We start from the raw sequence: 26307 nt of genomic DNA on the forward strand, positions 1-26307 counted from the left end.
AATTGGATTTCCATTGATTATTTTTGTGTGATTTTGTTGTCAGCACATTCAACTATGTAAAGAAAAAAGTATTTAATAAGATTATTTCTTTCATTCAGATCTAGGATGTGTTGTTTAAGTGTTCCCTTTATTTTTTTGAGCAGTATATATTCCCTATAATCTCTGAAGCTGGAGACTCATATCTCCCTCACTAGCTTTAAGCACCAGCTGTCAGAGCAGCTCACAGATCACTGCACCTGTACATAGCCCATCTATAATTTAGCCCAAACAACTACCTCTTCCCCTACTGTATTTATTTATTTATTTATTTTGCTTCTTTGCACCCCATTATTTATATTTCTACTTTGCACTTTCTTCCACTACAAATCTACCATTCCAGTGTTTTACTTGCTATATTGTATTTACTTCGCCACCATGGCCTTTTTTGCCTTTTCCTCCCTTATCTCACCTCATTTGCTCACATTGTATATAGACTTATTTTTCTACTGTTTTATTGACTGTATGTTTGTTTTACTCCATGTGTAACTCTGTGTTGTTGTTTGTGTCAAACTGCTTTGCTTTATCTTGGCCAGGTCGCAGTTGTAAATGAGAACTTGTTCTCAACTGGCCTACCTGGTTAAATAAAGGTTGAATGAAAAAGGAAACCGCACACTGCTCTTGATAGTATCACTGATATTTAATAAGCTTACGTATCGACCTAACGGCCTTCGTCAGAGCTTTTTATAAATAAAGGTGAAATAAAATAAATATAGTGCACTACTTTAGACCAGGACCCTATGGCACCCTATTCCCTATATAGTGCACTACTTTAGACCAGGGCCCTATGGATGCAGATTCAAAAGTAAAGGATAATATGACACTGCCCTATTGGCCCTGCACTATATAGGGAATAGGGTGCCATAGGGCCCTGGTCTAAAGTAGTGCACTCTATAGGGAATAGGGTGCCATTTCAAATAAAACATACTATTATTAATGGAAGGTACATGGAAACAGAACTGGCTGGATTAAACAGAACAGTACCTCTCTCTGTCTCGTAAGGACAGAGAATGAATGGAACAGAACTGGCTGGATTAAACAGAACAGTACCTCTCTCTGTCTTGTAAGGACAGAGAATGAATGGAACAGAACTGGCTGGATTAAACAGAACAGTACCTCTCTCTGTCTCGTAAGGACAAAGAATGAATGGAACAGAACTGGCTGGATTAAACAGAACAGTACCTCTCTCTGTCTCGTAAGGACAAAGAATGAATGGAACAGAACTGGCTGGATTAAACAGAACAGTACCTCTCTCTGTCTCGTAAGGACAGAGAATGAATGGAACAGAACTGGCTGGAATAAACAGAACAGTACCTCTCTCTGTCTCGTAAGGACAGAGAATGAATGGAACAGAACTGGCTGGATTAAACAGAACAGTACCTCTCTCTGTCTCGTAAGGACAGAGAATGAATGGAACAGAACTGGCTGGATTAAACAGAACAGTACCTCTCTCTGTCTCGTAAGGACAGAGAATGAATGGTTGTGGCACCTTGGATACAGAATGAGGGGAGGGGAAACTGGTGGGACAACAGAAACAAACTGAAAATGTTTGTTAATTTGTCAGCCAAACGACAGGTGCATTATTCAGAAGTAGCTAAAGATATAAACACAATGAGTCAGACGAGAAGTTTAACAGAATGAAACAACACTATAACAACCTGCAAACTGCTGACCACCTGAAATACAGAACAAAATACAATACGTCTCTGTCACAAAGCAAAAGGAGAGAACAGGAGTGGAACAGAGAGAAATGGTGTTGTGATGTGTAGGACTGGTGCTACTGCACTGACAAGGCAGATACACAATGATTGACTGTAATGATACGGGCCTTGAGGATACTTCTCCAACGGGCCAAACAACCCAAAGTCAACCACATCTTACACTTCACAACGAGCTGAAGTTAGTCTGACACATTGGGTAGTAACGACTGAGAAGAGCCACACTGACCGTTCCTATCCGGATAGAAGGACCACATCGTAAGGACAGAGACTGAGAAGAGCCACACTGACCGTTCCTATCCGGATAGAAGGACCACATCGTAAGGACAGAGACTGAGAAGAGCCACACTGACCGTTCCTATCCGGATAGAAGGACCACGTCGTAAGGACAGAGACTGAGAAGAGCCATGCTGACCGTTCCTATCCGGATAGAAGGACCACATCATAAGGACAGAGACTGAGAAGAGCCACACTGACCGTTCCTATCCGGATAGAAGGACCACATCGTAAGGACAGAGACTGAGAAGAGCCACACTGACCGTTCCTATCCGGATAGAAGGACCACATGGTAAGGATTGTATGAGGGTCTGTGTAACAGGCTCACAAGGTTTAATATACTGCTAAAAAAAATAAAGGGAACACTAAAATAACACATCCTAGATCTGAATGAATGAAATAATCTTATTAAATACTTTTTTCTTTACATAGTTGAATGTGCTGACAACAAAATCACACAAAAATAATCAATGGAAATCCAATTTATCAACCCATGGAGGTCTGGATTTGGAGTCACACTCAAATTTAAAGTGGAAAACCACACTACAGGCTGATCCAACTTTGATGTAATGTCCTTAAAACAAGTCAAAATGAGAATCAGTAGTGTGTGTGGCCTCCACGTGCCTGTATGACCTCCCTACAACGCCTGGGCATGCTCCTGATGAGGTGGCGGATGGTCTCCTGAGGGATCTCCTCCCAGACCTGGACTAAAGCATCCGCCAACTCCTGGACAGTCTGTGGTGCAACGTGACGTTGGTGGATGGAGCGAGACATGATGTCCCAGATGTGCTCAATTGGATTCAGGTCTGGGGAACGGGCGGGCCAGTCCATAGCATCAATGCCTTCCTCTTGCAGGAACTGCTGACACACTCCAGCCACATGAGGTCTAGCATTGTCTTGTATTAGGAGGAACCCAGGGCCAACCACACCAGCATATGGTCTCACAAGGGGTCTGAGGATCTCATCTGGGTACCTAATGGCAGTCAGGCTACCTCTGGCGAGCACATGGAGGGCTGTGCGGCCCCCCAAAGAAATGCCACCCCACACCATGACTGACCCACCGCCAAACCGGTCATGCTGGAGGATGTTGCAGGCAGCAGAATGTTCTCCATGGCGTCTCCAGACTCTGTCACATGTGCTCAGTGTGAACCTGCTTCATCTGTGAAGAGCACAGGGCGCCAGTGGCGAATTTGCCAATCTTGGTGTTCTCTGGCAAATGCCAAACGTCCTGCACGGTGTTGGGCTGTAAGCACAACCCCCCACCTGTGGACGTCGGGCCCTCATACCACCCTCATGGAGTCTGTTTCTGACCGTTTGAGCAGACACATGCACATTTGTGGCCTGCTGGAGGTCATTTTGCAGGGCTCTGGCAGTGCTCCTCCTGCTCCTCCTTGCACAAAGGCGGAGGTAGCGGTCCTGCTGCTGGGTTGTTGTCCTCCTATGGCCTCCTCCACGTCTCCTGATGTACTGGCCTGTCTCCTGGTAGCGCCTCCACGCTCTGGACACTACGCTGACAGACACAGCAAACCTTCTTGCCACAGCTCGCATTGATGTGCCATCCTGGATGAGCTGCACTACCTGAGCCACTTGTGTGTGTTGTAGACTCCGTCTCATGCTACCACTAGAGTGAAAGCACCGCCAGCATTCAAAAGTGACCAAAACATCAGCCAGGAAGCATAGGAACTGAGAAGTGGTCTGTGGTCACCACCTGCAGAACCACTCCTTTATTGGGGGTGTCTTGCTAATTGCCTATAATTTCCACCTGATGTCTATTCCATTTTCACAACAGCATGTGAAATTTATTGTCAATCAGTGTTGCTTCCTAAGTGGACAGTTTGATTTCACAGAAGTGTGATTGACTTGGAGTTACATTGTGTTGTTTAAGTGTTCCCTTTATTTCTTTGAGCAGTGTACATTACCAGATATAAACATTATATCAGATTGAAACAAAAGGTCAGCCAGACTGTCAGGCTTCCTAGTGTTAAATCCACACTGACATGATTTATAATGTTAACCCCTTAGAGTCTGCACCCCCTTGGAAATCTAATCAGCATAATAAAATAATCCACAGAAAAATGTGTGAAAGCTGACAGCGCTAGAACGCCGTTTGTCAGACCATGAGACCTCCTGAAAATCAGGTCTTCTCACAAAATCCTCTGTAGCGTCCAAACGGTCTGGCCAACAAACTATTACGACCCCCATGGAAAGATGGGAGTCTCACGAACACAATGTTGTTCCCCGTTTTGCTCTACGACCCCCACAAGCCGATCTGCTAACTTCAGTCTGTGGCGTCCTAACAGTGTTAGGTAACACACTAATACGACCCCCACAAGCCGATCTGCTAACTTCAGTCTGTAGAGTCCGAACAGTGTTAGGTAACACACTAATATGACCCCCACAAGCCGATCTGTTAACTTCAGTCTGTAGCGTCCTAACAGTGTTAGGCAACACACTAATATGACCCCCACAAGCCAATCTGCTAACTTCAGTCTGTAGAGTCCTAACAGTGTTAGGTAACACACTAATATGACCCCCACAAGCCAATCTGCTAACTTCAGTCTGTAGAGTCCTAACAGTGTTAGGTAACACACTAATATGACCCCCACAAGCCGATCTGCTAACTTCAGTCTGTGGCGTCCTAACAGTGTTAGGCAACACACTAATAGGACCCCCACAAGCCGATCTGCTAACTTCAGTCTGCGGCGTCCTAACAGTGTTAGGCAACACACTAATACGACCCCAAAGGAGCCTCGAACAAACACAAACATGTCAGTTGATTGGCTCTAGGAAGCTGAGGGCCTCACAAGACTCATCTGAAGATACCCCCGGTAACAGTTGGAAAAAACAAATGGAAGTACATATGGAGACTGTTTAGTGTAGAAAATAAGAGGTTAAATACAAATATATATGTTGCCTGATCATTCGTGTATATATATATATATATATATATATATATATATATATATATATATATATATATATATATATATATATATCACAGATATAGAATATACACTTCAGAACAAACCTCCTTTAGATGTTTGGGAGGGACTATCTGTTATTCAATGTGTTTCTATTGGCTAACAGCAGTAAGGACTATCTGTTATTCAATGTGTTTCTATTGGCTAATAGCAGTAAGGACTATCTGTTATTCAATGTGTTTCTATTGGCTAATAGCAGTAAGGACTATCTGTTATTCAATGGGTTTCTATTGGCTAATAGCAGTAAGGACGATCTGTTATTCAATGTGTTTCTATTGGCTAATAGCAGTAAGGACGATCTGTTATTCAATGTGTTTCTATTGGCTAATAGCAGTAAGGACTATCTGTTATTGAATGGGTTTCTATTGGCTAATAGCAGTAAGGACTATCTGTTATTCAATGTGTTTCTATTGGCTAATAGCAGTAAGGACTATCTGTTATTCAATGGGTTTCTATTGGCTAATAGCAGTAAGGACTATCTGTTGTTCAATGTGTTTCTATGAGCTAATAGCATATCCCTCCCACTGTAGTCTAGTGGTATGTTATGATCTATAGACAGACTGTAGTCTAGTGGTATGTTATGAATCTATAGACAGACTATAGTCTAGTGGTATGTTATGGATCTATAGACAGACTGTAGTCTAGTGGTATGTTATGATCTATAGACAGACTGTAGTCTAGTGGTATGTTATGATCTATAGACAGACTGTAGTCTAGTGGTATGTTATGGATCTATAGACAGACTATAGTCTAGTGGTATGTTATGATCTATAGACAGACTGTAGTCTAGTGGTATGTTATGATCTATAGACAGACTGTAGTCTAGTGGTATGTTATGGATCTACAGTGGGGCAAAAAAGTATTTAGTCAGCCACCAATTGTGCAAGTTCTCCCACTTAAAAAGATGAGAGCGGCCTGTAATTTTCATCATAGGTACACGTCAACTATGACAGACAAAATGAGAAAAAAAATCCAGAAAATCACATTGTAGGGTTTTTAATGAATTTATTTGCAAATTATGGTAGAAAATAAGTATTTGGTCACCTACAAACAAGCAAGATTTCTGGCTCTCACAGACCTGTAACTTCTTCTTTGAGAGGCTCCTCTGTCCTCCACTCGTTACCTGTATTAATGGCACCTGTTTGAACTTGTTATCAGTATAAAAGACACCTGTCCACAACCTCAAACAGTCACACTCCAAACTCCACTATGGCCAAGACCAAAGAGCTGTCAAAGGACACCAGAAACAAAATTGTAGACCTGCACCAGGCTGGGAAGACTGAATCTGCAATAGGTAAGCAGCTTGGTTTGAAGAAATCAACTGTGGGAGCAATTATTAGGAAATGGAAGACATACAAGACCACTGGTAATCTCCCTTGATCTGGGGCTCCAAGCAAGATCTCACCCCGTGGGGTCAAAATGATCACAAGAACGGCGAGCAAAAATCCCAGAACCACACGGGGGGACCTAGTGAATGACCTGCAGAGAGCTGGGACCAAAGTAACAAAGCCTACCATCAGTAACACACTACACCGCCAGGGACTCAAATCCTGCAGTGCCAGACGTGTCCCCCTGCTTAAGCCAGTACATGTCCAGGCCCGTCTGAAGTTTGCTAGAGAGCATTTGGATGATCCAGAAGAGGATTGGGAGAATGTCATATGGTCAGATGAAACCAAAATAGAACTTTTTGGTAAAAACTCAACTCGTCGTGTTTGGAGGACAAAGAATGCTGAGTTGCATCCAAAGAACACCATACCTACTGTGAAGCATGGGGGTGGAAACATCATGCTTTGGGGCTGTTTTTCTGCAAAGGGACCAGGACGACTGATCCGTGTAAAGGAAATAATGAATGGGGCCATGTATCGTGAGATTTTGAGTGAAAACCTCCTTCCATCAGCAAGGGCATTGAAGATGAAACGTGGCTGGGTCTTTCAGCATGACAATGATCCCAAACACACCGCCCGGGTAACGAAGGAGTGGCTTCGTAAGAAGCATTTCAAGGTCCTGGAGTGGCCTAGCCAGTCTCCAGATCTCAACCCCATAGAAAATCTTTGGAGGGAGTTGAAAGTCCGTGTTGCCCAGCGACAGCCCCAAAACATCACTGCTCTAGAGGAGATCTGCATGGAGGAATGGGCCAAAATACCATCAACAGTGTGTGAAAACCTTGTGAAGACTTACAGAAACGTTTGACCTGTGTCATTGCCAACAAAGGGTATATAACAAAGTATTGAGATAAACTTTTGTTATTGACCAAATACTTATTTTCCACCATAATTTGTAAATAAATTCATTAAAAATCCTACAATGTGATTTTCTGGAATTCTTTTTCTCATTTTGTCTGTCATAGTTGAAGTGTACCTATGATGAAAATTACAGGCCTCTCTCATCTTTTTAAGTGGGAGAACTTGCACAATTGGTGGCTGACTAAATACTTTTTTGCCCCACTGTATAGACAGACTGTAGTCTAGTGGTATGTTGTGATCTATAGACAGACTGTAGTCTAGTGGTATGTTATGGATCTATAGACAGACTATAGTCTAGTGGTATGTTATGATCTATAGACAGACTGTAGTCTAGTGGTATGGTATGATCTATAGACAGACTGTAGTCTAGTGGTATGTTATGGATCTATAGACAGACTGTAGTCTAGTGGTATGTTATGATCTATAGACAGACTGTAGTCTAGTGGTATGTTATGGATCTATAGACAGACTGTAGTCTAGTGGTATGTTATGCTCTATAGACAGACTGTAGTCTAGTGGTATGTTATGATCTATAGACAGACTGTAGTCTAGTGGTATGTTATGGATCTATAGACAGACTGTAGTCTAGTGGTATGTTATGATCTATAGACAGACTATAGTCTAGTGGTATGTTATGATCTATAGACAGACTGTAGTCTAGTGGTATGTTATGATCTACAGACAGACACTGAACATACTGTACATACTGACACATAGGCAAAGTGGGAGTGTATTGTCAAGGTTTTGTTTTTTAATTGGATATACGTGAGCATTTTTTGTAAAACAATTGCTAACTCCACAGATGAACATGTAAAAGTCCTAAAACTGTTTCATACTTCTTTCTCTTCGATCTGACAACTACATCAAAACAGACTCTCGTCTCAAACAAAACCTCCACTGTGACTCAGAACTTAACTTCAAAACCACACTTAATTCCAGTATTTATTTTCTTTACCAGACACACGTGGGAGATAGTTGGTGAAGGGGAGTGAAGCACCTAAATAAAATACAATAGTTACGAGCAGCAACAAAGTAAAGAGATGAGGACGATCAGATGAGGACCGTCACTGAGGAGATTAGCCAACTGTTATAAACCCCCAAACAAACCCAGACTCTCTATCATTCATGTTATTGTTTTACTCATCCGTCCCTCCCTCTTCTGTTTGCAGTGTGGACGCCGAGGCCCGTGTGGACGCCGAGGCCCGTGTGGACCCCCGAGGCCCGTGTGGACCCCCGAGACCCATGTGGACGCCGAGGCCCGTGTGGACGCCGAGGCCCGTGTGGACTCCCGAGGCCCGTGTGGACCCCCGAGACCCGTGTGGACGCCGAGGCCCGTGTGGTTTCGTGACAGAGATAAAAATACTTCCCTTCCTCACTCCTGATTCAGACTGCCGTTCCTAGGCAACAACGGCACGGCGAGATGTGTGTTTGTGTGTGTGTGTACAGCCACCCAGTCCCTGTACAGTACTCACTTATTCTGCATCATGTTCATGATGACCCAGTCACCAGGGTAGACATTCTTCCCAATGAGGTCCTTGAACATGATAAATGTTTCCATCAGGAAATCCTATGAGAGAGAGAGAGAGAGAGAGAGAGAGAGAGAGAGAGAGAGAGAGAGAGAGAGAGAGAGAGCATTAGCGATGAAGCCTGCGATTCTCAGGCCCAGGAAAAAATCAGAAGAACAATCTGGAATGAACCGTGATGATGGTTAAGGTTATAAACCCAGAGGAAAAGAGAAGCAGGGCATCAGATTGGTTCTGTCAGGTTAGGGTGCTTATAGACCGAGAGGTCTGAGTAGGGAGAGGAAAACTGAAAACTAGCTGTCATTGGCAGAGAGGTTTGGAACTCTTTCTTATTGGTCTATTAACTATGTCACCAGGCAGGCCAAAACTCCATCCCACCAAAACAGGCTGATATTTCAGGCGATCTTTTCAAACAGCTCTTCCACTAAAAGGGCATTATCATTATTTTCACAGTAGCATTCCAACCTCATAGTGCAAAAATATATATATAGTGCCTTTGGAAAGTATTCAGACCCCTTGCCTTTTTCCAAATGTTGTTACGTTACAGCCTTATTCTAAAATGTATTAAATCGTTTTTTCCCCCTCAATCTCATTGTATTTCTCACATGCTCCGAATACAGGTGTAGACATTACATTGAAATGCTTACTTACAAGCCCTTAACCAACAATACTTTAAGAAGATAATTTAAAAAAAATTAAGTGTTAAAACCTCTCTTGGGTAGGGGGCAGTATTTTCATGGCCGGATGAAAAACGTACCCAAATTAAACTGCCTTCTACTCGGGCCCAGAAATGCATATTATTGGTAGATTTGGGTAGAAAACACTCTGAAGTTTCTAAAACTGTTTGAATGATGTCTGTGAGTATAACAGAACTCATATGGCAGGCAAAAACATGAGAAAAATCCAACCAGGAAGTGGGAAATCTGAGACTTGTAGTCTTTCAAACCATTGCCTATTGAAACTACAGTGTCTGTGGGGTCATTTTGCACTTCCTACGGCTTCCACTAGATGTCAACAGTCTTTAGAAAGTTGTTTGAGTCTTCTATGGTGAATTTTGAGGGAATAACAGCCGGTTCAAGCAGTGGACTGTCTGAGGTCATGTAGTTACTTCCTGCGCGTTCACGCATGGCTAGCATTTTTTATTTTTCTTCTGTAATGAATACGCTATTGTCCGGTTGGAATATTATTGATTATTTATGTTAAAAACACCCTAAGGACTGATTGTAATCATCGTTTGACATGTTTCTACAAACGGTAATGGAACTTTTGAGCTTTTCGTCTATTGATTTGCACTCCTTCATCGTGCCTTTGGATTAGTGTTCTGGACGCGCCAACAAAACAGAGGTATTTGGACATAAATTATGGACTTTATCGAACAAATGAACAATTCTTGTGGAAGTGGGAGTCCTGCAAGCGCATTCCGCCGAGGATCAGCAAAGGTAAGGAAAGATTTATAACACTAATTTAGAGTTTTGTTGATGCCATGACTTGGCGGGTAGCTGTATAGCTTGCATTGATGGCTGAGCTCTGTTCTCAGAATATTGAACAATGTGCTTTCTCCGTAAAGTTATTTTGAAATCTGACACAGCGGTTGTATTAAGAAGTAGTGTATCTATAAATCTTTAAATAATTGTTGTATATTTTGTCAACGTTTATGATGAGTATTTCTGTAAATTAATGTGCACATTCACCGGAGGTTTTGGGAGGCAAACATTTTCTGAACAACACGCGCCAATGTAAAATGCTGTTTTTGGATATAAATATGAACTTGATCGAACAAAACATACATGTATTGTGTAACATGATGTCCTATGAGTGTCATCTGATGAAGATCGTCAAAGGTTAATGCTTCATTTTAGCTGTATTTCTGGTTTTTGTGCGCCTCTCCTTGCTAGGAAAATGGCTGTGTGGCTTTTCTTGTTTAGGTGGTTTCCTAACATAATCTAATGTTTTGCTTTCGCTGTAAAGCCTTTTTGAAATCGGACAATGTGGTTGCATTAACCTGTTTTGGCTAGGGGGCAGTATTTTCACAGCTGGATAAAAAACGTACCCGATTTAATCTGGTTACTACTCCTGCCCAGTAACTAGAATATGCATATAATTATTGGCTTTGGATAGAAAACACTCCAAAGTTTCTAAAACTGTTTGAATGGTGTCTGTGAGTATAACAGAACTCAAATGGCAGGTCAAAACCTGAGAGATTCCTTTACAGGAAGTGGCCTGTCTGACCATTTCTTGAACTTCTTTGCCATCTCTATCTTTTACAAAGGATCTCTGCTCTAACGTGACACTTCCTACGTCTTCCATGGGCGCTCAGAGCCCGGGAAAAACCTGAATGTCGTCATCACAGCCCCAGGCTGAAACACATTATCGCCTTTCTCAAGTGGCCGATCAAGGGACTCTGGGCTTAGGCGCGTGCCCTGGCCGCCCCCGTCTTTGTGATTTTTCCTCTGTTTGCCGAAAAGGAGATTCCCGGTCGGAATATTTTAAACAGCGGTTGACATGCTTCGAAGTACGGTAATGGAATATTTAGAATTTTTTGGTCACGAATTGCGCCATGCGCACGACCCTGATTTACCATTTCGGATAGTGTCTGGGACGCACGAACAAAACGCCGCTATTCGGATATAACGATGGATTATTTTGGACCAAACCAACATTTGTTATTGAAGTAGCAGTCCTGGGAGTGCATTCTGACGAAGACAACAAAAGGTAATCAAACTTTTATAATAGTAAATCTGATTTTGGTGAAGGCTAACCTTGCCGGGTGTCTAAATAGCTAGCCCGTGATGGCTGGGCTATGTACTTAGAATATTGTAAAATGTGCTTTCACCAAAAAGCTATTTTAAAATCGGACATATCGAGTGCATAGAGGAGTTCTGTATCTATAATTCTTAAAATAATTGTTATGCTTTTTGTGAACGTTTATCGTGAGTAATTTAGTAAATTGTTAGTAAATTCCCCGGAAGTTTGCGGGGGGTATGCTAGTTCTGAACGTCACATGCTAATGTAAAAAGCTGTTTTTTTATATAAATATGAACTTGATTGAACAAAGCATGCATGTATTGTATAACATAATGTCCTAGGTGTGTCATCTGATGAAGATCATCAAAGGTTAGTGCTGCAATTAGCTGTCTTCTGGGTTTTTGTGACATTATATGCTATCTTGAAAAATGGGTAGTCTGATTATTTCTGGCTGGGTACTCTGCTGACATAATCTAATGTTTTGCTTTCGCTGTAAAGCCTTTTTGAAATCGGACAGTGTGGTTAGATAAAGGAGAGTCTTGTCTTTAAAATGCTGTGAAATAGTCATATGTTTGAAAAATTGAAGTTTTTGTATTTTTGAGGAATTTGTAATTCGCGCCACGCCTATCATTGGATATTGGAGCAGGTGTTCCGCTAGCGGAACGTCTAGATGTAAGAGGTTAAGGAGAAGTGTATCTTTAAAATGGTGTAAAATAGTCGTATGTTTGAGAAATCTGAATTATGAGATTTTGGTTGTTTTGAATTTGCCGCCCTGCTATTTCACTGGCTGTTGGGAGTGTGTCCCGCAGGTGGGACGGTCACGTCCCACATACCCAAGAGAGGTTAACTAAAAAATAGATAACAAAACATTTGAAAATAGAAGTAACAAATAATTAAACAGCAGCAGTAAAATAACAAGCAAGGCTATATACAGGGTGTTACGGTACAGAGTCAATGTGGAGGCTATATACAGGGTGTTACGGTACATTGCGGGTTTACTGATTTGCCAGTCGTGCTGCACTTCGCTCCGCAGGTAATATTAAATTTCATTACATTACAACGGTTTGATTTGTTTGATCTGAGCAATTTTTTAGCTAGCTACATAGCTGTCTTTGTATCAAAGATAATTGTGTAGTTTAGAGTAATTATCGAGGTTAGCTAGCCAGCTATTTTCGTCCGCCGCAAAGCCGTTCCTAGCTAGCCAACCTTTACCGACTAGCAGCACTGTAGAAACTAATACATTACAACGGAACGACTTGAGTAGTGTAGTGTTAGCTAGCTACATAGTTGTCTTTGTCATAGTTTGATAATTGTGTAGTTTAGAGTAATTATCGAGGTTAGCTAGCCAGCTATTTTCGTCCCCCGCGACGCCATTTTTCCAAACCTAGCCAACGATTACCGACGAGCAGCATTGTAGAAACTAAATACATTACAAAGGAACGTCTTGATTAGTGTTGTGTTAGCTAGCTACATAGTTGCCTTTGTATCATGATAAGGTGTAGTACTGAAACTATCGAGGTTACCTAGCCAGCTACACTTTCAAACAAAGTCAACAATGCAGCCACTGCTAGCTAGCCTAGTTCACCAGCCAGCAGTACTGTATCATTTTAGTCATTTTAGTCAATAAGATTTTTGCAACGTAAGCTTAACTTTCTGAACATTCGAGACGTGTAGTCCACTTGTCATTCCAATCTCCTTTGCATTAGCGTAGCCTCTTCTGTAGCCTGACAACTATGTGTCTGTCTATCCCTGTTCCCTCCCCTCTGCACAGGCCATACAAACGCTTCACACCGCGTGGCCGCTGCCACTCTAACCTGGTGGTCCCAGCGCGCACGACCCACGTGGAGTTCCAGGTCTCCGGCAGCCTCTGGAACTGCCGGTCTGCGGCCAACAAGGCAGAGTTCATCTCAGCCTATGCTACCCTCCAGTCCCTCGACTTCTTGGCGCTGACGGAAACATGGATTACCACAGATAACACTGCTACTCCTACTGCTCTCTCCTTGTCTGCCCACGTGTTCTCGCATACCCCGAGAGCATCTGGCCAGCGGGGTGGTGGCACTGGAATCCTCATCTCTCCCAAGTGGACTTTCTCTCTTCCTCCCCTGACCCATCTGTCTATCGCCTCCTTTGAATTCCATGCTGTCACAGTTACCAGCCCTTTCAAGCTTAACATCCTTATCATTTATCGCCCTCCAGGTTCCCTTGGAGAGTTCATCAATGAGCTTGACGCCTTGATAAGTTCCTTTCCTGAGGATGGCTCACCTCTCACAGTTCTGGGTGACTTTAACCTCCCCACGTCTACCTTTGACTCATTCCTCTCTGCCTCCTTCTTTCCACTCCTCTCCTCTTTTGACCTCACCCTCTCACCTTCCCCCCCTACTCACAAGGCAGGCAATACGCTTGACCTCATCTTTACTAGATGCTGTTCTTCCACTAATCTCATTGCAACTCCCCTCCAAGTCTCCGACCACTACCTTGTATCCTTTTCCCTCTCGCTCTCATCCAACACTTCTCACTCTGCCCCTACTCGGATGGTATCGCGCCATCGCAACCTTCGCTCTCTCTCTCCCGCTACTCTCTCCTCTTCCATCCTATCATCTCTTCCCTCTGCTCAAACCTTCTCCAACCTATCTCCTGATTCTGCCTCCTTAACCCTCCTCTCCTCCCTTTCTGCATCCTTTGACTCTCTATGTCCCCTATCCTCCAGGCCGGCTTGGTCCTCCCCTCCTGCTCCGTGGCTCGACGACTCACTGCGAGCTCACAGAACAGGGCTCCGGGCAGCCGAGCGGAAATGGAGGAAAACTCGCCTCCCTGCGGACCTGGCATCCTTTCACTCCCTCCTCTCTACATTTTCCTCTTCTGTCTCTGCTGCTAAAGCCACTTTCTACCACTCTAAATTCCAAGCATCTGCCTCTCTTTGCCACCTTCTCCTCCCTCCTGAATCCTCCTCCCCCTCCCCCCCTCCTCCCTCTCTGCGGATGACTTCGTCAACCATTTTGAAAAGAAGGTCGACGACATCCGATCCTCGTTTGCTAAGTCAAACGACACCGCTGGTCCTGCTCACACTGCCCTACCCTGTGCTCTGACCTCTTTCTCCCCTCTCTCTCCAGATGAAATCTCGCGTCTAGTGACTGCCGGCCGCCAACAACCTGCCCACTTGACCCTATCCCCTCCTCTCTTCTCCAGACCATTTCCGGAGACCTTCTCCCTTACCTCACCTCGCTCATCAACTCATCCTTGACCGCTGGCTACGTCCCTTCTGTCTTCAAGAGAGCGAGAGTTGCACCCCTTCTGAAAAAACCTACACTCGATCCCTCCGATGTCAACAACTACAGACCAGTATCCCTTCTTTCTTTTCTCTCCAAAACTCTTGAATGTGCCGTCCTTGGCCAGCTCTCCTGCTATCTCTCTCAGAATGACCTTCTTGATCCAAATCAGTCAGGTTTCAAGACTGGTCATTCAAATGAGACTGCTCTTCTCTGTGTCACGGAGGCTCTCCGCACTGCTAAAGCTAACTCTCCTCTGCTCTCATCCTTCTAGACCTATCTGCTGCCTTTGATACTGTGAACCATCAGATCCTCCTCTCCACCCTCTCCGAGTTGGGCATCTCCGGCGTGGCCCACGCTTGGATTGCGTCCTACATGACAGGTCGCTCCTACCAGGTGGCGTGGCGAGAATCTGTCTCCGCACCACGTGCTCTCACCACTGGTGTCACCCAGGGCTCTGTTCTAGGCCCTCTCCTATTCTCGCTATACACCAAGTCACTTGGCTCTGTCATATCCTCACATGGCATCTCCTATCATTGCTATGCAGACGACACACAATTAATCTTCTCATTTCCCCCTTCTGATAACCAGGTGGCGAATCGCATCTCTGCATGTCTGGCAGACATATCAGTGTGGATGACGGATCACCACCTCAAGCTGAACCTCGGCAAGACGGAGATGCTCTTCCTCCCGGGGAAGGACTGCCCGTTCCATGATCTCGCCATCACGGTTGACAACTCCAATGTGTCCTCCTCCCAGAGTGCTAAGAACCTTGGCGTGACCCTGGACAACACCCTGTCGTTCTCCACTAACATCAAGGCGGTGACCTGATCCTGTAGGTTCATGCTCTACAACATTCGCAGAGTATGACCCTGCCTCACACAGGAAGCGGCGCAGGTCCTAATCCAGGCACTTGTCATCTCCCGTCTGGATTACTGCAACTCGCTGTTGGCTGGGCTCCCTGCCTGTGCCATTAAACCCCTACAACTCATCCAGAACGCCGCAGCCCGTCTGGTGTTCAACCTTCCCAAGTTCTCTCACGTCATCCCGCTCCTCCGCTCTCTCCACTGGCTTCCAGTTGAAGCTCGCATCCGCTACAAGACCATGGTGCTTGCCTACGGAGCCGTGAGGGGAACGGCACCTCCGTACCTTCAGGCTCTGATCAGGCCCTACACCCAAACAAGGACACTGCGTTCAACCACCTCTGGCCTGCTGGCCCCCCTACCTCTGAGGAAGCACAGTTCCCGCTCAGCCCAGTCAAAACTGTTCGCTGCTCTGGCACCCCTATGGTGGAACAAGCTCCCTCACGACGCCAGGACAGCGGAGTCAATCACCACCTTCCGGAGACACCTGAAACCCCACCTCTTTAAGGAATACATAGGATAGGATAAAGTAATCCTTCTAACCTCCCCCCCCCAAAAAAAAGATATAGATGTACTATTGTAAAGTGGTTGTTCCACTGGATATCATAAGGTGAATGCACCAATTTGTAAGTCGCTCTGGATAAGAGCTTAAATGTAAATGTACAGAGTCAATGTGGAGGTTATATACAGGGGGTACCAGTACAGAGTCAACGTGGAGGTTATCTATAGGGGGTACCGGTACAGAGTCAATGTGGAGGCTATATACAGGGGGTACCGGTACAGAGTCAATGTGGAGGCTATATACAGGGTGTTACGGTACAATGTGGAGGATATATACAGAGTGTTACGGTACAGAGTCAATGTGGAGGCTATATACAGGGTGTTACGGTACAGAGTCAATGTGGAGGCTATATACAGGGGGTACAGTACAGAGTCAATGTGGAGGCTATATACAGGGGGTACCGCTACAGAGTCAATGTGGAGGCTATATACAGGGGGTACCGGTACAGAGTCAATGTGGAGGCTATATACAGGGGGTACCGCTACAGAGTCAAAGTGGAGGCTATATACAGGGGGTACCGCTACAGAGTCAATGTGGAGGCTATATACAGGGGGTACCGGTACAGAGTCAATGTGGAGGCTATATACAGGGGGTACCGGTACAGAGTCAATGTGGAGGCTATATACAGGAGGTACCGGTACAGAGTCAATGTGGAGGCTATATACAGGGTGTTACGGTACAGAGTCAATGTGGAGGCTATATACAGGGGGTACCGGTACAGAGTCAATGTGGAAGCTATATACAGGGGGTACCGCTACAGAGTCAATGTGGAGGCTATATACAGGGTGTTACGGTACAATGTGGAGGATATATACAGAGTGTTACGGTACAGAGTCAATGTGGAGGCTATATACAGGGTGTTACGGTACAGAGTCAATGTGGAGGCTAAATACAGGAGGTACCGGTACAGAGTCAATGTGGAGGCTATATACAGGGGGTACCGGTACAGAGTCAATGTGGAGGCTTTATACAGGGTGTTACGGTACAATGTGGAGGATATATACAGAGTGTTACGGTACAGAGTCAATGTGGAGGCTATATACAGGGTGTTACGGTACAGAGTCAAATGTGGAGGCTATATACAGGGTGTACCGGTACAGAGTCAATGTGGAGGATATATACAGGGGGTACCGCTACAGAGTCAACGTGGAGGTTATCTATAGGGGGTACCGGTACAGAGTCAATGTGGAGGCTATATACAGGGGGTACCGCTACAGAGTCAATGTGGAGGCTATATACAGGGGGTACCGGTACAGAGTCAATGTGGAGGCTATATATAGGGGGTACCGGTACATAGTCAATGTGGAGGCTATATACAGGGTGTTACGGTACAATGTGGAGGATATATACAGAGTGTTACGGAACAGAGTCAATGTGGAGGCTATATACAGGGTGTTACGGTACAGAGTCAATGTGGAGGCTATATACAGGGGGTACCGGTACAGAGTCAATGTGGAGGCTATATACAGGGGGTACCGGTACAGAGTCAATGTGGAGGCTATATACAGGGTGTTACGTACAATGTGGAGGATATATACAGAGTGTTACGGAACAGAGTCAATGTGGAGGCTATATACAGGGTGTTACGGTACAGAGTCAATGTGGAGGCTATATACAGGGGGTACCGCTACAGAGTCAATGTGGAGGCTATATACAGGGGGTACCGCTACAGAGTCAATGTGGAGGCTATATACAGGGGGTACCGCTACAGAGTCAATGTGGAGGCTATATACAGGGGGTACCGGTACAGAGTCAATGTGGAGGCTATATACAGGGGGTACCGGTACAGAGTCAATGTGGAGGCTATATACAGGGGGTACCGGTACAGAGTCAATGTGGAGGCTATATACAGGGTGTTACGGTACAATGTGGAGGATATATACAGGGTGTTACGGTACAGAGTCAATGTGGAGGATATATACAGGGTGTTACGGTACAGAGTCAATGTGGAGGCTATATACAGGGGGTACCGCTACAGAGTCAATGTGGAGGCTATATACAGGGGGTACCGCTACAGAGTCAATGTGGAGGCTATATACAGGGGGTACCGCTACAGAGTCAATGTGGAGGCTATATACAGGGGGTACCGGTACAGAGTCAATGTGGAGGCTATATACAGGGGGTACCGGTACAGAGTCAATGTGGAGGCTATATACAGGGTGTTACGTACAATGTGGAGGATATATACAGAGTGTTACGGAACAGAGTCAATGTGGAGGCTATATACAGGGTGTTACGGTACAGAGTCAATGTGGAGGCTATATACAGGGGGTACCGCTACAGAGTCAATGTGGAGGCTATATACAGGGGGTACCGCTACAGAGTCAATGTGGAGGCTATATACAGGGGGTACCGCTACAGAGTCAATGTGGAGGCTATATACAGGGGGTACCGGTACAGAGTCAATGTGGAGGCTATATACAGGGGGTACCGGTACAGAGTCAATGTGGAGGCTATATACAGGGGGTACCGGTACAGAGTCAATGTGGAGGCTATATACAGGGTGTTACGGTACAATGTGGAGGATATATACAGGGTGTTACGGTACAGAGTCAATGTGGAGGCTATATACAGGGGGTACCGCTACAGAGTCAATGTGGAGGCTATATACAGGGGGTACCGCTACAGAGTCAATGTGGAGGCTATATACAGGGGGTACCGCTACAGAGTCAATGTGGAGGCTATATACAGGGGGTACCGGTACAGAGTCAATGTGGAGGCTATATATAGGGGGTACCGGTACATAGTCAATGTGGAGGCTATATACAGGGTGTTACGGTACAATGTGGAGGATATATACAGAGTGTTACGGAACAGAGTCAATGTGGAGGCTATATACAGGGTGTTACGGTACAGAGTCAATGTGGAGGCTATATACAGGGGGTACCGGTACAGAGTCAATGTGGAGGCTATATACAGGGGGTACCGGTACAGAGTCAATGTGGAGGCTATATACAGGGTGTTACGTACAATGTGGAGGATATATACAGAGTGTTACGGAACAGAGTCAATGTGGAGGCTATATACAGGGTGTTACGGTACAGAGTCAATGTGGAGGCTATATACAGGGGGTACCGCTACAGAGTCAATGTGGAGGCTATATACAGGGGGTACCGCTACAGAGTCAATGTGGAGGCTATATACAGGGGGTACCGCTACAGAGTCAATGTGGAGGCTATATACAGGGGGTACCGGTACAGAGTCAATGTGGAGGCTATATACAGGGGGTACCGGTACAGAGTCAATGTGGAGGCTATATACAGGGGGTACCGGTACAGAGTCAATGTGGAGGCTATATACAGGGTGTTACGGTACAATGTGGAGGATATATACAGGGTGTTACGGTACAGAGTCAATGTGGAGGATATATACAGGGTGTTACGGTACAGAGTCAATGTGGAGGCTATATACAGGGGGTACCGCTACAGAGTCAATGTGGAGGCTATATACAGGGGGTACCGCTACAGAGTCAATGTGGAGGCTATATACAGGGGGTACCGCTACAGAGTCAATGTGGAGGCTATATACAGGGGGTACCGGTACAGAGTCAATGTGGAGGCTATATACAGGGGGTACCGGTACAGAGTCAATGTGGAGGCTATATACAGGGTGTTACGTACAATGTGGAGGATATATACAGAGTGTTACGGAACAGAGTCAATGTGGAGGCTATATACAGGGTGTTACGGTACAGAGTCAATGTGGAGGCTATATACAGGGGGTACCGCTACAGAGTCAATGTGGAGGCTATATACAGGGGGTACCGCTACAGAGTCAATGTGGAGGCTATATACAGGGGGTACCGCTACAGAGTCAATGTGGAGGCTATATACAGGGGGTACCGGTACAGAGTCAATGTGGAGGCTATATACAGGGGGTACCGGTACAGAGTCAATGTGGAGGCTATATACAGGGGGTACCGGTACAGAGTCAATGTGGAGGCTATATACAGGGTGTTACGGTACAATGTGGAGGATATATACAGGGTGTTACGGTACAGAGTCAATGTGGAGGCTATATACAGGGGGTACCGCTACAGAGTCAATGTGGAGGCTATATACAGGGGGTACCGCTACAGAGTCAATGTGGAGGCTATATACAGGGGGTACCGCTACAGAGTCAATGTGGAGGCTATATACAGGGGGTACCGGTACAGAGTCAATGTGGAGGCTATATACAGGGGGTACCGGTACAGAGTCAATGTGGAGGCTATATACAGGGGGTACCGGTACAGAGTCAATGTGGAGACTATATACAGGGTGTTACGGTACAGAGTCAATGTGGAGGCTATATACAGGGGGTACCTGTACAGAGTCAATGTGCTGGGGTACAGGTTAGTGGATGTAATTGAGGTAATATGTACATGTAGGTAGAGTTAAAGTGATTATGCAGAGATAATAACAGAGAGTAGCAGGAGTGTAAAAGAGGGGTCTGGGTAGCCCTTTGATTAGCTGTTCAGGAGTCTTATGGCTTGAGGGTAGAAGATGTTTAGAAACCTCTTGGCTTCTAGTGGTATGAGATGTGGCTGGTTCTCTGTCTGGTACCAGTCGACCCAGTAGGGATGTGAGATGTGGCTGGTTCTCTGTCTGGTACCAGTCGACCCAGTAGGGATGTGAGATGTGGCTGGTTCTCTGTCTGGTACCAGTCGACCCAGTAGGGATGTGAGATGTGGCTGGTTCTGTCTGGTACCAGTCGACCCAGTAGGGATGTGAGATGTGGCTGGTTCTGTCTGGTACCAGTCGACTCAGTAGGGATGTGAGATGTGGCTGGTTCTGTCTGGTACCAGTCGACCCAGTAGGGATGTGAGATGTGGCTGGTTCTGTCTGGTACCAGTCAACCCAGTAGGGATGTGAGATGTGGCTGGTTCTGTCTGGTACCAGTCGACCCAGTAGGGATGTGAGATGTTGCTGGTTCTCTGTCTGGTACCAGTCGACCCAGTAGGGATGTGAGATGTGGCTGGTTCTGTCTGGTACCAGTCTACCCAGTAGGGATGTGAGATGTTGCTGGTTCTCTGTCTGGTACCAGTCGACCCAGTAGGGATGTGAGATGTGGCTGGTTCTGTCTGGTACCAGTCGACCCAGTAGGGATGTGAGATGTGGCTGGTTCTGTCTGGTACCAGTCGACTCAATAGGGATGTGAGATGTGGCTGGTTCTGTCTGGTACCAGTCAACCCAGTAGGGATGTGAGATGTGCCTGGATCTCTGTCTGGTACCAGTCAACCCAGTAGGAATGTGAGATGTGGCTGGTTCTGTCTGGTACCAGTCGACCCAGTAGGGATGTGAGATGTGGCTGGTTCTCTGTCTGGTACCAGTCGACCCAGTAGGGATGTGAGATGTGGCTGGTTCTGTCTGGTACCAGTCGACCCAGTAGGAATGTGAGATGTGGCTGGTTCTGTCTGGTACCAGTCGACCCAGTAGGGATGTGAGATGTGGCTGGTTCTCTGTCTGGTACCAGTCGACCCAGTAGGGATGTGAGATGTGGCTGGTTCTCTGTCTGGTACTAGTCTACCCAGTAGGGATGTGAGATGTGGCTGGTTCTGTCTGGTACCAGTCGACCCAGTAGGGATGTGAGATGTGGCTGGTTCTCTGTCTGGTACCAGTCGACCCAGTAGGGATGTGAGATGTGGCTGGTTCTGTCTGGTACCAGTCAACCCAGTAGGGATGTGAGATGTGGCTGGTTCTGTCTGGTACTAGTCGACCCAGTAGGGATGTGAGATGTTGCTGGTTCTCTGTCTGGTACCAGTCGACCCAGTAGGGATGTGAGATGTTGCTAGTTCTCTGTCTGGTACCAGTCGACCCAGTAGGGATGTGAGATGTGGCTGGTTCTGTCTGGTACTAGTCGACCCAGTAGGGATGTGAGATGTGGCTGGTTCTGTCTGGTACCAGTCGACTCAGTAGGGATGTGAGATGTGGCTGGTTCTGTCTGGTACCAGTCAACCCAGTAGGGATGTGAGATGTGCCTGGATCTCTGTCTGGTACCAGTCAACCCAGTAGGGATGTGAGATGTGGCTGGTTCTGTCTGGTACCAGTCGACCCAGTAGGGATGTGAGATGTGGCTGGTTCTCTGTCTGGTACCAGTCGACCCAGTAGGGATGTGAGATGTTGCTGGTTCTGTCTGGTACCAGTCGACCCAGTAGGGATGTGAGATGTGGCTGGTTCTGTCTGGTACCAGTCGACCCAGTAGGGATGTGAGATGTGGCTGGTTCTCTGTCTGGTACCAGTCGACCCAGTAGGGATGTGAGATGTGACTGGATCTCTGTCTGGTACCAGTCTACCCAGTAGGGATGTGAGATGTGGCTGGTTCGGTCTGGTACCAGTCGACCCAGTAGGGATGTGAGATGTGGCTGGTTCTCTGTCTGGTACCAGTCGACCCAGTAGGGATGTGAGATGTGGCTGGTTCTGTCTGGTACCAGTCAACCCAGTAGGGATGTGAGATGTGGCTGGTTCTCTGTCTGGTACCAGTTGACCCAGTAGGGATGTGAGATGTGACTGGTTCTGTGTCTGGTACCAGTTGACCCAGTAGGGATGTGAGATGTGGCTGGTTCTGTGTCTGGTACCAGTCAACCGAGTAGGGATGTGAGATGTTGCTGGTTCTCTGTCTGGTACCAGTTGACCCAGTAGGGATGTGAGATGTTGCTGTGGTCCAAGTCACCTTCACTCACTATAAATCTCAGAGAAAGGCCTGTCTTAATCAACGTGATTTCTTGCCGTACCAGGGACTGAAGCAGAGTCCTGGAGACAGGCTCTGTATATTTTGTCACATATTGTTACGGGAGCGACGTAGGAGATGAGAAGAAGTTACGGAGAGGTGAAGGTTTATTAACTGACGGACAGGAACACATAACAAACACAATACGGAACAATGAGGACACAGGGAACACAACCAGGGAACAGACAGATAAACAGGGGGTAATCACAGGAAACACAACCAGGGAACATATAGATAAACAGGGAATCACAGGAAACACAACCAGGGAACAGACAGATAAACAGGGGGTAATCACAGGAAACACAACCAGGGAACATATAGATAAACAGGGAATCACAGGAAACACAACCAGGGAACAGACAGATAAACAGGGGGTAATCACAAGGTACACAACCAGGGAACGGACAGATAAACATGGTAATCACAGGGAACACAACCAGGGAACGGACAGATAAACAGGGGGTAATCACAAGGTACACAACCAGGGAAAGGACAGATAAACATGGTAATCACAGGGAACACAACCAGGGAACAGACAGATAAACAGGGGGTAATCACAGGGAACACAACCAGGGAACAGACAAACAGGGGGTAATCACAGGGAACACAACCAGGGAACAGACAGATAAACAGGGGGTAATCACAGGGAACAGACAAACAGGGGGTAATCACAGGGAACACAACCAGGGAACAGACAGATAAACAGGGGGTAATCACAGGGAACACAACCAGGGAACAGACAAACAGGGGGTAATCACAGGGAACACAACCAGGGAACAGACAGATAAACAGGGGGTAATCACAGGGAACACAACCAGGGAACAGACAAACAGGGGGTAATCACAGGGAACACAACCAGGGAACAGACAAACAGGGGGTAATCACAGGGAACACAACCAGGGAACAGACAGATAAACAGGGGGTAATCACAGGGAACAGACAAACGGGGTAATCACAGGGAACACAACCAGGGAACAGACAGATAAACAGGGGGTAATCACAGGGAACACAACCAGGGAACAGACAAACAGGGGGTGTTCACAGGGAACACAACCAGGGAACAGACAGATAAACAGGGGGTAATCACAGGGAACAGACAAACAGGGGGTAATCACAGGGAACACAACCAGGGAACAGACAGATAAACAGGGGGTAATCACAGGGAACACAACCAGGGAACAGTCATGTTTTGCAGAGGGGTCAAATACTTATTTCCCTCATTAAAATGCAAACATACAAAATCAGCAGGGGATCAAATACTTTTTCAACCCACTGTAACAACATAAAATGAAAGTGTGATATTGTGGTATCCCCACTTCGATAACGGAGACTGAACAGGTTGACATTGTGATACATGATTCAGATCTAGTAGGATTGTGATAATGATTCAGATCTAGTAGGATTGTGATAATGATTCAGATCTAGTAGGATTGTGATAATGATTCAGATCTAGTAGGATTGTGATAATGATTCAGATCTAGTAGGATTGTGATACATGATTCAGATCTAGTAGGATTGTGATAATGATTCAGATCTAGTAGGATTGTGATAATGATTCAGATCTAGTAGGATTGTGATAATGATTCAGATCTAGTAGGATTGTGATACATGATTCAGATCTAGTAGGATTGTGATAATGATTCAGATCTAGTAGGATTGTGATAATGATTCACATCTAGTAGGATTGTGACAATGATTCACATCTAGTAGGATTGTGATAATGATTCAGATCTAGTAGGATTGTGATAATGATTCAGATCTAGTAGGATTGTGATAATGATCCAGATCTAGTAGGATTGTGATAATGATTCAGATCTAGTAGGATTGTGATAATGATTCAGATCTAGTAGGATTGTGATAGAATAGTGATGACAGGAGATCTTGACAAGTAGAACAGGCTGAATGGGCTTCTTGAATTGGCATGGTCAGGCAGAGAGGCCATACAACTAGCCTAGATTGACATGGACTTTACAAGGGGATGGTCATTCTATAGCCTATATCTCTATAACAGAAATGGGAGCTTCACCACAAAGGATAAACATAACAAAACAGTGCAGTCTGATTGGCTGATTGACTAGGTATAGTCAGGAAGTGAGGCGTTGAACTCACCACAACGTCGGTCCTCATCTTGCCGAAGGTGTTGATCAGGTGAGTGTAGTGGTAGTCGTCCATCTGTCTCAGAGTAGCAGTCATGCTGGCCACGAAGCTGCCCTGTACAGAGAGGGGGGAGATGGATTGAGAGAGGGGGGGAGAGATGGAGAGAGGGGGAGATGGAGAGAGAGAGAGGGGGGGAGAGAGAGAGATGGAGAGAGAGAGCGAGTGAGAGAGGGAGAGAGAGATGGAGGGAGAGATAGAGAGGGGGAGAGAGATGGAGGGAGAGAGCGAGAGATAGAGAGGGGGGAGGGAGAGGAGAGAGAGAGCGAGAGAGGGGGGAGGGAGAGGAGAGGGAGAGAGAGGAGAGAGAGAGAGTGAGAGAGGGTGGAGGGAGAGGAGAGATGGAGAGCGAGAGAGAGGGGGGAGAGGAGAGATGGAGAGAGAGAGAGAAAGAGAGAGAGAGAGAGAGAGGGGGGAGAGATGGAGAGAGAGATACAGAGAGGGGGGAGAGAGAGAGATGGGGTACAGAGGGAAAGAGAGAGAGAGAGCGAGGGGGGGAGAGATGGAGAGAGAGATACAGAGAGGGGGGAGAGAGAGAGATGGGGTAGAGAGGGAAAGAGAGAGAGGGGGAGAGGGAAACATTCAATACACAATACAAAACACATAGTTCATACTGTAATTAGAGTCCAGTAAAAGCAAAAGCTCAATGATTGTTGTTTGTCTTGAGAAGCAGAAGGAGCAGATGGAGAGGAGGAAAATGAGCTCAATTATCAAGTCAGAGTCAAAGCTGGGCAAGCTAATAGCCCTGTTGAGCTGAGACTGGGAGACGGGCCTGGAATGGGTCCTACAGCCAGGCTGGGCTGAGACTGGGAGACGGGCCTGGAATGGGTCCTACAGCCAGGCTGGGCTGAGACTGGGAGACGGGCCTGGAATGGGTCCTATAGCCAGCCAGGCTGGGCTAGCTAATAGCCCTGTTGAGCTGAGACTGGGAAACGGGCCTGGAATGGGTCCTACAGCCAGGCTGGGCTGAGACTGGGAGACAGGCCTGGAATGGGTCCTACAGCCAGGCTGGGCTAGCTAATAGCCCTGTTGAGCTGAGACTGGGAGACGGGCCTGGAATGGGTCCTACAGCCAGGCTGGCTGGGCTGAGACTGGGAGACAGGCCTGGAATGGGTCCTACAGCCAGGCTGGGCTGAGACTGGGAGGCAGGCCTGGAATGGGTCCTACAGCCAGGCTGGCTGGGCTGAGACTGGGAGACAGGCCTGGAATGGGTCCTACAGCCAGGCTGGGCT

General features: G+C 46.2%; 1 protein-coding gene across 2 annotated transcripts in view; it reads right to left on the bottom strand.

Annotated features, from left to right (window-relative positions):
• Positions 1-26307, bottom strand: part of LOC106591860 (dedicator of cytokinesis protein 1) — a 747377-nt gene that overhangs the window by 416118 nt on the left and 304952 nt on the right. For both annotated transcript variants that reach the window (XM_045687698.2, XM_045687696.2), the window contains exons 28-29: positions 25031-25132; positions 8727-8821 (exon numbers count right to left, since the gene is read on the bottom strand). In XM_045687698.2, coding sequence (XP_045543654.2) covers positions 8727-8821; positions 25031-25132 — 197 coding nt within the window. The remainder of the gene's footprint in view (positions 1-8726; positions 8822-25030; positions 25133-26307) is intronic.

Source organism: Salmo salar, chromosome 01 (genome assembly GCF_965601325.2).
Source record: "Salmo salar chromosome 01, fSalSal1, whole genome shotgun sequence".
Taxonomy (NCBI): domain Eukaryota; kingdom Metazoa; phylum Chordata; class Actinopteri; order Salmoniformes; family Salmonidae; genus Salmo; species Salmo salar.